Below are 15,508 nucleotides of genomic sequence, written 5' to 3'. Positions count from 1 at the left end.
GCCATCAGAGACTACAGATAAGCAGACAAAACAAAACAGACACTTTTTTTTTAAGCTTTTGAGATCCCCTATTTTTCCTTTGAAAAAGAAAGTAAAAATTACATGTTTTGCTTCTCCATGCCCTTCTCAGTATCAAATACTTTTTGCATATCCCAGAACATAATTCTTTACAAGTTTAAGTCAGTTATACACTGACTAAGAAATTCTTTTGGAAGCTGTTCCATACTGTGATCATGCCTGGTGCCATTCTCTCTAGTAAATTCACTTTGGTCCAAAAGGAGTAAATATGACCTTCCCAAATATATGGATGATCATTAAGCTTCTGAATTTATTCCATTATGAACTACATTTAAAAATGAAGCCAGAAGAGCACTCTAGGACCCCAGCAATTCTGAAACCAACCAACTCCATTCAATTAATCACATCTTTTCCATGCAGTGGGAATGGTGTATTTAACAAAAAACAAACAAACAAACAAAAAAACAACAACAAAAAAACAACAAAAGCATTCACAATCTTTTTACAATTTTACTCAGTTTACCTGCTTAGAAAATTAATGTTTACAGCAGTAATTTGTGACTGCTGAAGTCTAACACAATATTCCCTGTTATTTACCAGAGAAAACAGATCTTCAGATTCTTTTGATATAACCTAAATAACGGTAATGTAATATGCTCGATGATTGTTGGCAAACTGCTGGGAAGTTCTCCTATATATATACCTTCTAAACAGCAAACATCCAAGTGATATTTCTATTACTTTATTATGAATATGGATCTCCCTGGGCACACAGTTGTGAATTTGAGGAAAATTGTCAAAGCCATTCATCTTTGTGTTATAAATACAAATTTACCTGTTCATGTCAGCAACTATTCTGAATTAAATCACATATTCAATTACCAGATAAATTAATTAGCTGAGTAAGTAGACGCAATGGAAAGAGTGGAAAGTGGTTAGAAGGAGGAGCAGTATTCAGATGAAGGTGTACACTAATCCTTAGACTGACTGTTTAAAAGTAATATTTGTAGCAGAAAAAGACTGTCTGCTAGCTTGTTTACTGGAAGTTGACAGAGATGAAAGACTACCTTGCTTTGTCAAGAATACAAAACAAAACTAAATTCTATAGACATCATAATCTCATTCTGCTTCCAGGCACTAAACAACAGTGTAGCATCTGAAAGCAAATTAAAGCAACTCTTAGTTTTATCTATCTGAGTTAAAATTTCTTCTCAAGTTTAATAATGAAGATGTAAATATACCAGTAACAAAGCAAATGGTCAGATGAAGTAGTTGATATACTTTTCCGTAGAAAAAAAAGATGCTTGTATAACTATCATCAGCACTTCTTTCTCCTGTGAAAATGCTAGGTTTTTTTTTATAAGCTCTTCCCTTAAGATAAATATCCTTCTCCCTTTAGGTATTCTATTTTTGAAAAGTGTTGCAATTCAGTGCTTCCTTGGAGTTGATTGAAAGGAATGTGGAATGTGCATTTATAGTGTGTCTAAGATGGGTGCAAAATGCTGATTTTCTAAGAGGCAAGCAATGAACACTATACTTACAGTGTCTTACAGCTTCCTCTGCAGAAGACTCATCTTATAGTTCTTATGAAAACGTTTGGAAATTTTTGACTTAGAAGCTAGCCATCAAGATCCCTAAACATATATATTTTTTCCCCCCGTTGTCTCAAGAGCTTCTGTTTAAATTTTATTGATAAGTCTTTAAAAAAAAGTATTAAAAAGTCTTTAAAAAAAGTATTATCAAAAGTATTTATCTCATTTATGGACTTCAGGAAAATATGGCTACTTTCCAAAACAACCCACATCGTGAGCTGGATGCCAGGGCTACAATAACCATCACACTGAGAACATCTAGGTATTGCTGAGACAGCTATAGCAAGGGAAGGAGAAGTTTGCTCCAACTTTGGATTAGCAATTCACTACATCTCCTGAGAGGCCAAAATGAACATGGAAGATTGGTCATCTATAAATATCACGTCCTACTTTAATTCTTGTTCTTTGTGGATTTTCAGTACAGCGCAGCCAGCATTCTGAACTGAATAACAATTCCTCATTTAACAGACTTGAATGAGGAAAAATGGTTTTCCTAGGAAAGATATTTGCAGTTGAAAGATTAAAACACATCAAAATGCCTAAACATCTATTTGCACACATTATGAAAATCATGGTGTCCTGTTTAGGCATGGCAAAGGTTCTGCAGCTCCTTAAAATGGATTTTTGAGACCTTAAGTCCAGATACAAAGATTTGTCAGAAGTCAAATCCTGAATAGAAATCTCAAGAAAATATAGATACTTGGATTTCTTTTTTGCCTTACCAGTTCCAGCTGAACTTTCCTTTACAAAAACTGGGAACCATAACCATTTTCTTTTGGACAATATTTCTTGAAGGGTGGGGGAGAAGGATCTAAAAATTCCAAAACAAATACAAGAGAAAACTCTGCATCAACAAAAATTGCTAAGAGAAATGACTGGTTCTAGGGGAAGAGCGAGATAAAATGTTACATCTCTTGAGATGTTACATCTCATTGAGAACTCCTCAATGTTCTCTAAAAAGGTTTTGAATCCTGTACTGAACACCCAAATACACACACACACACACACACACACACATATATATATATATAAATAATAAAACTAAGATCTTCCAAAGGTAGGAAGACCTAAGAAAAGAATATATACAAACATGAAAGAATCATGTTATGATCAGGAGCATGACTGAAAAGATCTGTCTGAACTAACGCCTAATGCTGAATGAGATGGATGCACAGATGACTGAGGACTCTTCAGTTGCTATCAAAAGAAAAACACTGTTGAACCAACCATATCTGGTACCCTAAAATATAAACCAAATGCAAGTAATAGCTCAAAAGAAAACTTGCAACTACACAATTCCTACTTAGACTCGTATGCTACCATATAGTAAGAAAAAGACTGTGCTGGTTTATTTCTAGCTGCCTCTGAGATTCCTGAGACATCCGTATAACAAGAAACAGAATAAATACCATCAGCTGGTAGGTCTAATGCAGGGACTGTTGCAGATACCATAGCTGACAAATAATAAATTAGTTAATTTCTTCCTTTGAGAATCAAAGGCAAACAGTCCTGTGATGGCATACAAAACTCAGAGACTGTGATATAAATTGCTATTATTCCTTAATGTTGTCATCAGAATTGCTATAAGTATGGCATATTAATTTTTTAAAAAATATGTTAACATAAGACAGATACAAATGACTGTTTCCTTACTTTAATAAATCAAAGTTGAATGTGACTTTGTAATTTTACGCTCTTTGCTACTCTGTATGCCTTTAAAAGCAATTTTACTTCAGATATGATAATCTGGTTGTATACTGTTTTAAGTTGTATTCAACTTCTATCCAAATATAGCTTAACATTAACCTTGAGTAAATAAATGGTTAGCTGCTACATGAAAGTATCACTCTTTTTCCTAAGCTTTAGGTACTCGAGAATCTGAATAAAGTGTAGTTTCCATCTCTTTATCAAGATAAGTTTGAAATATGTCACCTGATATCTGCAGTAAAAATTGCATTCTGTTTTAAATCAGTATGTTTTAATATCTCAACTTATAAATGAGATCAAAATACTCCAGAAAAAAATTTCAAGTGTGATCCAAATAATACAACAAAGAATACAGAAAATTTGCTTTGAGATGCATCATTTATCAAGTATTTAATGTTCAGACGTTAATGTTCAACATCAAATGAAGATATTCCTTCTATGATTTTTAGTCTAATTACAGTCTCTAATGCTTTTTATTAATATGTAGTTTGAATATTAACTCAGACCATTTTATTGCTACTTCTTTCTAAGAAAACATGAAAAAAAAAAAAGCATACAGTTAAACGCTTGAAAACTTAAATGGAAGGTTTGAATTTGTTCGTCATGGCAATAATTTAGAAATTCCACACTAGAATGGTTTTTTTTGTTGTTGTTGTTGTTTTTTTTTTTTTGTTTTTTTTGTTTTTTTACAGATTAATATCACTGATAGGTACTATGGGTACTACGTAAGAAAAATGCAATTTGTTAAATTTCAGTGGCAGGGATAAATTTCATTGATCTCTTTCAAACAATCTCATTATCTGTTGACAAATATTGTAGCTTATCACCCTAAATTGTATTAAACGGAGAATATTCTTGCTTTCAATGCATACATTTCAGAATCATTTTAAGAAATATTTCAGGTTGCATACTCTTATAAGGTATACTGGTGGTGTTTTTTTTTTGTTTTTTTTTTTTTCTAATTGTAGCTTAATGCAGGCAAAAAACAAAACACACATGTAAACTGTCCCCTAAAAGAGCTTAGTAGGTCACTAGAATATAAAACCAACATTTTAGCATATTACCCAGAGAACTAACACTTTTGCTTGTCAAATAAACTTCATCATTTTTCATGATACTACAGAACAATCTCTGGAATTGCCATTCAAAGCAGCCACAGATTGAGACATTGCAACTGCATGTAAAGTAAAACCAACAGGGCAAAGGCTATTCAAACAGGAAAAAAAAATCTATGACTAATTCATTGAAGAGACTCTTTCAGAGGTTTACTTCTAAACAATAAGCCTATAGTGCTACTCCTCCACACCACTCTATCCAATTGAAAGTTTTGCATTTGGAACGCCATGCAACCATCTGTAACTAAGTGATGGTGAATTGGTCTGAATAAAAAAAATCTTGATTCACCCATCCCTCAAGCTGAAGCCTTTCAGACTCCAATTTTGCAAGAAAGTAATGGTATCTGTCAAAAGCCATTCTTCACTTTTATCTGAAATATGAACTAATTAATCTTTATGACTTGTATTCCTGTTTCATTAATTTAATAGCTCACTCTTAAAGTCTGTCTGTAATTTGCTCTTCTTGTGTTTCATTTACATTTGTTCTTTCCTTTGTTCTCCTACCAAAACCTTGAAACAGCATTTTAAAGCTAAAACTCAGACACAAGGCACACTACTTGAGATTTTGTTGAACAAACACACCAATTATTTCTGAAGTCTTCTCTAATCTAGAAAATATTTGGGTTTCTGGTGTGAACTTTTAAAATAAGTAGGTCAAGCAATCTTCTTACTGGGATTTAGCGAACATACTTTTGGATGGCTTCTCTCTTCTCAAAGAGAAGTAAAGTAAGCCATGCAAACAGCAAGATATTCAAGCCACGCATGTTTTAAGAGTTCATCTAAGGAGACAAAGGACTGTGACACTGACTCATTGTGACTGATTCATGCCCAAAATCTGAAAAAGGAAGGGTGCAGGAAAAATTTACCTTCAAATTGTTTGGGAAAGGGGATACAACAATACTGCATATTAAAAATGAGTCAAGGACAAGCATACACCTATCTGCTCCTGCTGTATGTGAAGTTGTCAGCTGTTAATCAAGTAAATGGCATGCAGCCATTCATTCCTTACCATGATACTCACTGGTTTCCACTTCTGCTGTTGTTAAGCCAGTATTTTAGTAGTAGAAAATGAGAATTTTTATTTCTTGAAATAGTCAATAATTGTAATAAAAACAGTTTAATGAAGACTAAAATCTACAGATTAATGAAGCACACTCTGCTTTAAAGTTATTATCAAATGCACAGAAAAGCATAGAGTGCTACTTTTGAGTTTAACGATGACAAAGAATAATGACATAGATTTAGGCAGTTCTAAACTGAATCAGTCAATGTGTTGTTAATATTTCAACATGTTTATTAAGGAATTCTTAAATTAAAGAAAACTTCTCCTTTCCAAGTACAGAGTCACTCATCCATAAACCTCCACTCTGACGTCTATAGTTATGATACAAAAGCCTCGTGGGACATTAAGATCTGAGCTTCAAATATGAAGTTCCAATGTCTCCTCACATCCTACAAGTTTCCAGTCTAACTTCACATGGTTTGATTTTCATGCTCAAAGTAGCTGAACATAGTTTTCCTTTCTGCCCTTTCATTTTTTTCACACCCATGCTTCTCTTCTAACCTTTATCTAATATTTCTTTTTGGTTATTCCCATGTCCCCCATGTTACTTTATTGCCCCCACTTCAAGTAATTCCCTTACATCCAATACATGTATGACTACTGCTGTGCTTCTTAAGGAAGACGGTGCCATAGTGATTCTAAATAATTAATCGCCATCAGGATGCAATAAGTAAAGCATCTGAGATGGTCTTAGCACTGTCAGATTTGGCTGTCCTTCCCTTCCCACTTCCTCTGCTAAAAAGTGACCCATTGCTTTGGTTTAATTAATTAAAAAAAATTGAAATTAACACAATCCAAAAATACACCGAGCTGTGTTATAACTGTATAACAGAACATAGTCTGAGCCACAAAATTAAAATTAATGGAAAAGTACAAGACTCTTGTAAATGTTTCAACCTGCCTGAAGATCAAGACAAGTTATTCCAAGTATGTTTTTCTGCAGCTTTATACAAATATTAACACAAAAAACATGCTTAGAAATTCTGATCATAAGGCTCCAGGAGCTCAGAACACATCTATCACAGCCCTGATCCTGTTAAACTCCAATCCCAAAAATGCATAGCAATCAGATTTTCAAGTGGTTTCAGTGTGATTCAGAATTATCTAGGAATTCACACAATCTGAGCCTGCTTGGGGTCTTTGTATGCAGGAGATGGGAATACTCTTTTGATCACTTAGTTACCATGCACACGTGCAAGTACATTTCAGACATCAGTTACATTTTACACATATCAAACCAACTGGCTATGTTTTTAAATACTACCAAAGAAAGAAAAAAAGATTATTTCAAAGAAAGAATTGTTTGCTTAAGATGTTTTATATAAGATCGGTTCTCATATGTGCTCTAGAAATAGAAAATATTTTTAAATGATCATTTTCTGAAGCAAATGAAGTTCGACTTTTTCAGTATTCTGTGTTCGCTAACAGAAGGAATGCTTAAATTATTATATAAAAAGATGAAAGTGGATTATTTTTCATTCCCCACACACAAAAAAAAGAACAAGAGAAAACCCAACAATAAAAAACCCACAATTTTTATCAGTACAGCACATTGCAGAAGTATAAAACTCAATTATTATTTTTTTTTGAAACGAAACCTAATTGGCCTATCTAGAGTTTTTAGTCAAGGAAAGCGAAAGAAATTTGAAAGTAAAAAATTATCACTGTTCTCATAGTTCATGTAAACAACAGTTTCCAAGAAGCTACTATATTGAACATGTACCCAAAGGGTACCCAGTGGTAAAGATCTCTCTCGTGAGGCCCCATCTCAAGTACTGCATCCAGGCTTGGGACACTCAGCACAAGAAAGTTACGGAACTCTTGGAGCAGGTCCAGAGGAGGGCCGCTAAGATGATCAGAGGGCTGGAGCACGTCTCCTATGAGGAAAAGTTGCGGGAACAGGGATTGTTTAGCTTGGAGAAGAGAAGGCTCCAGGGAGATGTCATTGTGGGCTTCCTACTTAAAGGGAGTGTATAAACAGGAGGGGGAATGGCAGCTTTACATGAGTGGATAGTGACAGAAAAAGGGGGTAATGGTTTTAAACTAAGACAGGGGAGGTTTAGATTAGATATTAGGAGGAAGTTTTTCACTCAGAGGGCAGTGAAGCACTGGTTGCCCGAGGAGGTTGTAGTTGCCCCATTCCTGGAGGCATTTAAAGCCAGGCTGGATGTGGCTCTGGGCACTTGGTCTGGTTTTTGGTGACGCTGCACATAGCAGGGGGATTGAAACTAGATGACCGTTGTGGTCCTTTCAAACCCAGGCCATTCTGTGATTCCATGATTGTACAGGCTTTGCTATTTGCTTCTTTCTGAAATCACAAGTTTATCACTACTTCAGTTTCATGAGTGGCTGGGTATGTGGCAGATCATACAGTGTGAAAGACCTTCATACCAAAAAATCCTGCTAGCTTCATATCTACAAGAAATAATTTCTGTATTGTGTAAAATATTTTCAGTAAAGGTACCTTTTGCTTGAATAGATATTTATTGGGCATAATACTCAATCAGGTTTGAGGAACTCTGTTGCAAAAAGAGAAGTTGAAACAGTGGTACAGAACTTTGAAAAAAAAAAAGTAACTCAGAATTGTCTTATTTTCCTGAAATGTAGTAAATTACACTTAACAGACTGAAATAAAATGAAATGAGTATCTGAAACTTCTTTTTCCCTATGGTACCAGACAGTCATCATCCTTCAGCATATTACAGCAGGATTCTACACAGAAAAAATACCTTATTTTCTTTAACTAGGTAAGATTTTCTCTGTCAGATTTGCCATAACTTCAAAGACATTTCTCAAAATGATTTATTTTGTAAAACAAATTGAATACACTGGAAACTCACTTAATCAAAGAAATTTAGTAAAATTTGATGCATTCGCACTGAGAAGAATCTTCTGCTTGAAAAAGATGGATTTAATATTTAAGCCTGACAATCTTTTAACCTACTGCATATATATTCTGTCCTATATTACCTTCTATTGCCTCTGTGATATGCATTGTTATCTTGTGTCTGTATTTCTTGAATTGCAAAATTAAAAAATAAATGAAGAAATGAATACTCAACCATCCAGACACAAACCTTGTAGGCAGAGTACAGCAGCCATCAGCCGTCAGCCTGACTTGGGTTTCATAGCTATCCAGTGGGCAAACCACTTGCTGAACAGGAGGGCATTCCACTGTGCTGCAGTCCACACTGAACACTAAGGAAGAAGGGGAGAAGAAATTTCTTTTACTCATGCTTTCAAATTTATGGTAAATTAATTCACCTTAAGCAATCAGTTATGCATCAGTCTTCAAATTTAAATCAGACAATGTATCTATTGACTGCATGCTTGGTGGGTAATATTGAAAAAAAGGTTTTCATTCTCTTTAATATTCACTTTAATATTATGGACTCAGTTATCAACTAGTATCACTTAATAAGAAAATGATAAAAGTTGTACAGGCAACCTCAAGTAATCATTAAATTAGTGAATGACGTTCATTACTAGAAATATACTTGATTATTAAGAATGTATTTTTTCCCACAGTTTTAGAAGCAATTAAAAATAATATTGTTTCATTTCTTTCCCCATTAAAACCTTCTTAAAGAGTAAAATTGATTTATTATAGGAAATAGATAAATAAAAAAGATACACTGGATTTGTGTCTGCACATGCACACTTCATATTTAAGGCTTACTGTTGTGCTATTTAGTTATTTATATACAGTGAAACAGAAATGCAGATTGTTAGATCTACCTACACTGACAAGATGAAGAATTTCTCAGAATAAAGAAAAATGTCATGCTATGTCAAAGTACTGGTCTGTCTAACCAGTTAACTCCAATGGTGGCAAAGAGAGATATTAGTTAGGGACATTACTTATGGCATTCCTTCCTCTTCCACGAGCCTCCAAATTATTCAGATGTTCTCCTCAAACTCTCATACACAACTACGTACCTGTTGTGCATCAACTTGTCCAATTCTTTTTTTCTGAAAATAGTTGCTCCATAATCTCCTGTGGTAGCAAGATCCCACCATTCACTATTATTTTACACAGACCTTGCTAGTACCAGAATTCTTTCTAATTCTTGTTAGGATTAGTAGGATTTGGTGAACAATGAATCTACTTATCCATCACTCTCAGAATCCACACTCATATGCCATCTCAACATTCTCTCCAGGCTAGGAGATATCTGTTATTACATTATTAAGCTGATCATGGAACGGTTGAGGATGGAAAGCACCTCTGAAGTTCAGGTGGTTTAACCACCCTGCTCTAACATGGTCACCTAGACCAGGCTGCTCGGGACCATTCCTACGCATTGATGAGACTACCACTGAGTTCTCTCCTCTGTAGGCTCATTCCCAGCTCTGTCAGTCTTTCCTCACATGACAGAGGTCAAGAGAGGTAAGAGATTAGAAGCAGGAAAAAAAAAAAACACGTACCTGCTAATTTCAGGTTTAAATTGGTTTGTCAAAATTCAAAAAGTATTTAGCTTAACTTTCCAGCATGCTGAAAATAATGTAAGGTAGCAGAACAATCTATAATCTTTATATACTTCTATATATCTTTATATTCTTTATTACTTAAAAAGTTTTCCCCAGATTAGCTGCCTTATCATTCTGAAAAATGAGACACTAACCATTTACCACTAAAATAGTAGTTTTGTTTTCAGGTCTTACGTTGGCTCCAGCAACTATCTAAAGTGTACATTTCATGAATAAGTTTAGGGCTAGAAAGCTAATAGAATTATAAATCCTGTTCAAATAAAATTGCCTTTACTAGAAACATTAAGCTTTAGACATCTAGTTTGATTAATACATCACTGTAAGATCTCAAACATTGAAATTTCCTATTACTGAAGTTGCACTCAATGTTTATGAATCTTCAATTCATGCATTGAATTTTTAACTCTTATTAGTTACTTCTTTTTCCTATAAGAATGCAGCAGAAACCCTATCATGACTGCAAACCATGCCTCACCTCTAGCACTGCACAACCACCTCTGTAAATTACAAAACCTGGGTTCTCCAATCATAAAACTATAAATATTAGGAGAAAATAACTTTCGAGTAAAATATATTAACACAATTACATGAAGTTCTACCTTTACATACTGTACTAGCTTCTTTAAGAATATCATACATAGTACAGAGATGAGATCCAAATAACTGCCTGCACGTCTAAAGGCTGAAAAACAAGACAGTATTTCACAGAATCACAGAATGGCCAGGGTTGGAAGGGACCTCAAGGACCATGAATCTCCAACCTCTCTGCCACATGCAGGGCCACCAACCTCCCCATTTAATACTAGACCAGGCCCCATCCAACCTGGCCTAGAACACTCCAGGGACGGGGCATCCAAAACCTCTCTGAGCAGCTGTTCCATCACTCTCTCTGTAAAGAATTTCCCCCTACATCCAACCTAAATCTCCCCTCCCTCTACTTAAAACCACTTCCCCTTGTCCTGCAGTTATCAACCCTTTCAAAGAGTTGATTCCCCTCCTCTTTGTAGGCTCCCTTTAGGTACTGAAAGGCTGTAATGAGGTCACCCTGCAGCCTTCTTTTCTCCATGCTGAACAAACCCAGCTCCCTCAACCTGTCCTCATAGGGGAGGTGCTCCAGTCCTCTGATCATCTTCGTGGCCCTCCTCTGGACCCTCTCCACCAAGCACCCTGTCTTTTTTGTACTGGGGGCTCCAGACCTGGACACAGTACTCCAGATGGGGTCTCACAAGAGCAGAGTAGAGGAGGACAACCACTTCCCCGTCCCTGCTGGCCACCCCTCTTTTGATGGAGCCCATATTTGCACCTATGGTGCAACACTGGCTCAGCACAGGGAAGATTTTGGGGTTTTTGATAGTTTTCTGGTTTGGTTTTCCCAGAAGTAAAAGTTTCCTGAAGTTCTTTTCTAAGAGTACAAAGTCAACTTCTACAACAGTCAAGAAGCATCACACAACACCCTTTGCTTTCAGATCAGGATGCACTTAAACTCCTCCCTCATTAATAACATAATACAACCTAACTACATTTGGTAACGTTAATTACATTTTCTTTCAAAAGGAGGAAAAACAAAAACCACAAAACCCCTTCACACCTCCTTCATCCCTCCTTCATCCCCTACACTTTTCCTGAAAAAAAAACAGGATCCTGAAATACACTCATACATTATGTTTATAATTTAATTTGTTTCCAGCTCTCTTTGACAATCCATCATCCTTCTTACACTTCTTCACACCTTAGAATATGCTAAACGTAACAGAAAAGATAACATTCCCAGACTTCTAGACCAGTTCTCTCACTGACTTAATGACTTCATTAACTTTACTGTCACATATACTTCCCAATACAGCCCTGTTGCTTTTACTTATTTTTAATGAGTAGTTCTAATTGCTTTCTTCCTTACCATCATTGCCAACTTATCAGCCATTTCTCGAGCTCTGTTAGAAAAGTATCTGAGACTTTTCCAATTGCTTTTTGGAGGTCTTTTTCCAAATTCACCTTCTAAGTTCTTTCAAAATCACATTCTAAGAAAGCATCTAAAAAAACCCAATTGAGCAACAACCGTGTACTATTTCTGAAAGCAATAAAGAATGAAGTTATGTAACTACACTTTCTACTATCTATAAATCTTGATTTTTCTGACCTTTCTCCTTCGTGCAAGCCTGTAAAAATTCCAGACACAATTTTCAATGCTGAAGCTGTAGCAGGGTGGAGCACAACTTAGATCCCTATGCATCATCTAACACTACTTATTAAAATTTATTGCTGACTTTCCGTCAAGCCTTGACTACTCAGAATGTTAAATTCTCTGAAGAAAGATGCCAACTGGTAACATCTGATTTACAATTGCAAGTGTTAAATGAAGATTAGGTACCAGGAAAAAAAAAAAAGGTCATTTCAGTTGTACTAATTCCCATGCCATGAATTGATGTTAGAGATGATAAGTAATCATTGGTTTCTTCAAAACCTTGATTTGTTCAGCCCAGATCGGAGGAGCTGAGGTTTGATGGTGGCTGCAGCTCCTCACAGGGAGTGGAGGGGCAGCACTGAGCTCTGCTCTGTGTGACAGCGACGGGCCCGAGGGAATGGCATGGAGCTGCGTCAGGGAAAGGGAACGTGGGGGTTAGGGAAAGTAGGTTGCTTATGACACCAGATCAGTGTCATCTCAGAAATGAGCATAGGAAGAATATCAAAACAAAAAAAGACTTGCAGGCAATAAGTAACATAGCTGTTACTGTTGCCAGTGCAACATTTGGTAAGAATATCTATGTTAAGTTAATCTGGAGGTTAGTAAACAGGTATTACTAAGATACTACTGATCACTGTGATCATTGTGTTGCAGAAAAATTGGCACATTTTGAAACAAAAATTTTCATTTTTATACAAGCATTTAATGTTAAGGCAACCACTTCCTATTTTCCTTTCAGTAACTCAATTACCATAGTATATTTACAAGTGTAACTCTCAGCAGAAGATTCCAAATTCAAATGTCACTGTAAATTGAAAAGCAAAGTCATATTATTTAAGGAATAGAAGCAAACACAGTTCATGCTTAATTCCACGAACCCTTTAGACTGACATAAAAGAGCACAGTTACCATAGGAAGCACACCTTGTAGCTTCTGGCAGGCTCTTTCCACCAGAACCTCCTCACTGATTGAGAACCTCTAAGGAGGCTGGTTACTGAGACACAATAGGGAAGGAAGAGCAAACAACCTGATAGCAAAAGTTACAGAACTTCAATTTTAAGTCTGTAGAAAAATATGCAGAAATTTTGTCCTTTCCACATGTAGACTTCACAGACTTGCTAACACTATTCAACAGAATAGATAATATCAGTTCCATAAGACACTCTGCATGAACAGTTAACCACGTGTGTTACTACACATTTGGTAGTACATATATATATATACACAGAGAATAAATGGTACAAAACAGTATAGGAAAAGATGGAAAAGACAAGATGACCTCTAGTGGTCTCCTCCAATCAAAATTACTCTAGAATTCTATGACTATGAATACAAAACTTTAATAAACAAGATATTCCAGTGCTTATTCTCACATATAAAAAAATGAAAACTTACTTGAAACCATAGTGATTAACATGACACAAAAGTTTAGATAACATAAACCATGTCATTTTGTTCTGACTTGCAAATTTGAAAAAAATAAAAAATGAGGAAATATTAAAAAAGGATTTCAGTATTCAGATTTTCTTCACATACTAAGAACAAATTATGTTGCCTGTGAAAGCGCAGTTTACAATCCTTGAAAACAAGGCTCCTCTGAAAACCGAGCAATGGTTCAGATTTGCAAAGATTTGCCACTAAAAAAAAACAAACTCAAAAAGTCTTCTGTGGTAAGGAATTTGTAGTCTACTAACACTTGCCAACATTATTCCTTCCTTTGTTTTTGGTCTTGTGTTGACTTCCTGTTTTTTTCACAGTCTTCCCACTACTCCAAACAGAACAAACATCTACATCAAGGTTTGAAAAAAAAGAAAAAAAAGAAAAACAAAAACACATACAAAGAAAAATGCAAGTAGTACAGCTGCTGAAGTCTAACTTGACAAAAATTGGGCTATGTAGTTACTAAGAAACCCACCTGTAACAGTACTCCTTTTTTTTCCTAAAACCAAGGCACTGTGAGCAAGTTGTCAGTAGCTTGATCATTTTATCTTTCATTAACCATTTTTCATTAACCATTTTTGCCTGGACACAAAAGAGTGCTCACTTCACTAAGCCTCTCACCAACACTTTAGTTCCTGTTGTCTTCAAACCTGCTGGCCTCCCTCCCTATCCCCCCAGCTTCACTTTTCCATATATCCAAGCTGATGCAGACTCCTACTACCATTCTCTTTCACTTCTCCTTGATCCCTCAAGGATTGTTGCATTTTCTAGACTCTTACCATACATCATATTACTCAACTCTGGGAGATAATGAAAATATTTTCTTTGATAACTAAGGTCTCAGACTCTCTGCTCTCTGTTAGACCCTCAGTTCCTAACCACCATTGCAAAGCTCTATTTTTCCCTTAAATTCTCTTCGTCTCCTTCTGAAGTGTCTTCAAAGCCTTTGCTCCCCTACCCTCCTAAATGCATCTTCCTCCAATAAGAAATGAAGAACACTTCAAAAAAAAAACACCAGTATATAGCCACATAAACCCATAATATAAATGAATTACCACATAATCCAGCAATTGTAGTTTCTGTAGTCATCCTACAGAAAGATCTTGGGTTCACAGCATTTCACAAACTAAATAAATCTCAAGAGCTCACTCTTAATCCGCATTCTGCATGAAATGCCAGAAGTAGTTATTTCACAATTGTACACTAAATACCATTGTATTTAATGCTGACAAAGACTCATCCAAAATAGTACTCTGCCTTTGAACATTGCATTTTAAGGAAATGTGGATAAACTCAGGAAAACTTGGAGAGGAACAACACAGCACTAATTACAAGGAAACTATACCTTCATAAATGTCTACTTGCTAATCCTAGATGAAAGAAAGTTGAGGTTGACAAAATGTTCTAGAGCATGTATTATTATAAGCTTTGTTTTCTACCTGTTCAAGACAGAGAATTTACTTAAATTTCTACATAGGAAGATTTGCACTGGACATTAGGAAAAACACAACAGAGGCATGGGAGACAGAGTACACAGCATTTTGTGGAGTATTTGAGAAAATGCATAACTTAGCATACTCAAACCTCTTTACATATGATATTTTGGATGTTATTATTTTATAAGCCTGCTTTCATTCCTTTATTTTTATTACTCATCTTTAACAAAGTCTGGATATAAACAAATCACAAGAAAAGGGTTGTTTGTGCTCCCATGCGATGGAAAATTGATAGACACTGCAAATGCTACAAAGCCTTTGATTATTTTCTTCTGCAGACCTCTTGCTCCATATTTTTAAGGGTCATCAACTTGTAACCTACATAAACTTTAAGCACTGAATTAAGATTTGTTTTATGCATAAAATATTCACATGGTGAAAAAATACCTTTGTATAATAAAATT

The 15,508-nt window shown here is 35.4% G+C and overlaps 1 protein-coding gene across 1 annotated transcript in view; it reads right to left on the bottom strand.

Moving 5' to 3' along the window:
- CRIM1 (cysteine rich transmembrane BMP regulator 1) overlaps positions 1-15,508 on the bottom strand; it is a 165,552-nt gene that overhangs the window by 67,675 nt on the left and 82,369 nt on the right. The window contains exon 4 of the mRNA XM_048937861.1: positions 8,573-8,693. Within this exon, the coding sequence (XP_048793818.1) occupies positions 8,573-8,693 (121 nt within the window). The remainder of the gene's footprint in view (positions 1-8,572; positions 8,694-15,508) is intronic.

The sequence above is a fragment of the Lagopus muta genome, chromosome 2 (assembly GCF_023343835.1).
Source record: "Lagopus muta isolate bLagMut1 chromosome 2, bLagMut1 primary, whole genome shotgun sequence".
NCBI lineage: Eukaryota > Metazoa > Chordata > Aves > Galliformes > Phasianidae > Lagopus > Lagopus muta.
The sequence above is the reverse complement of the archived record's forward strand: the minus strand, read 5'-3'. Positions and strand labels throughout refer to the sequence as shown.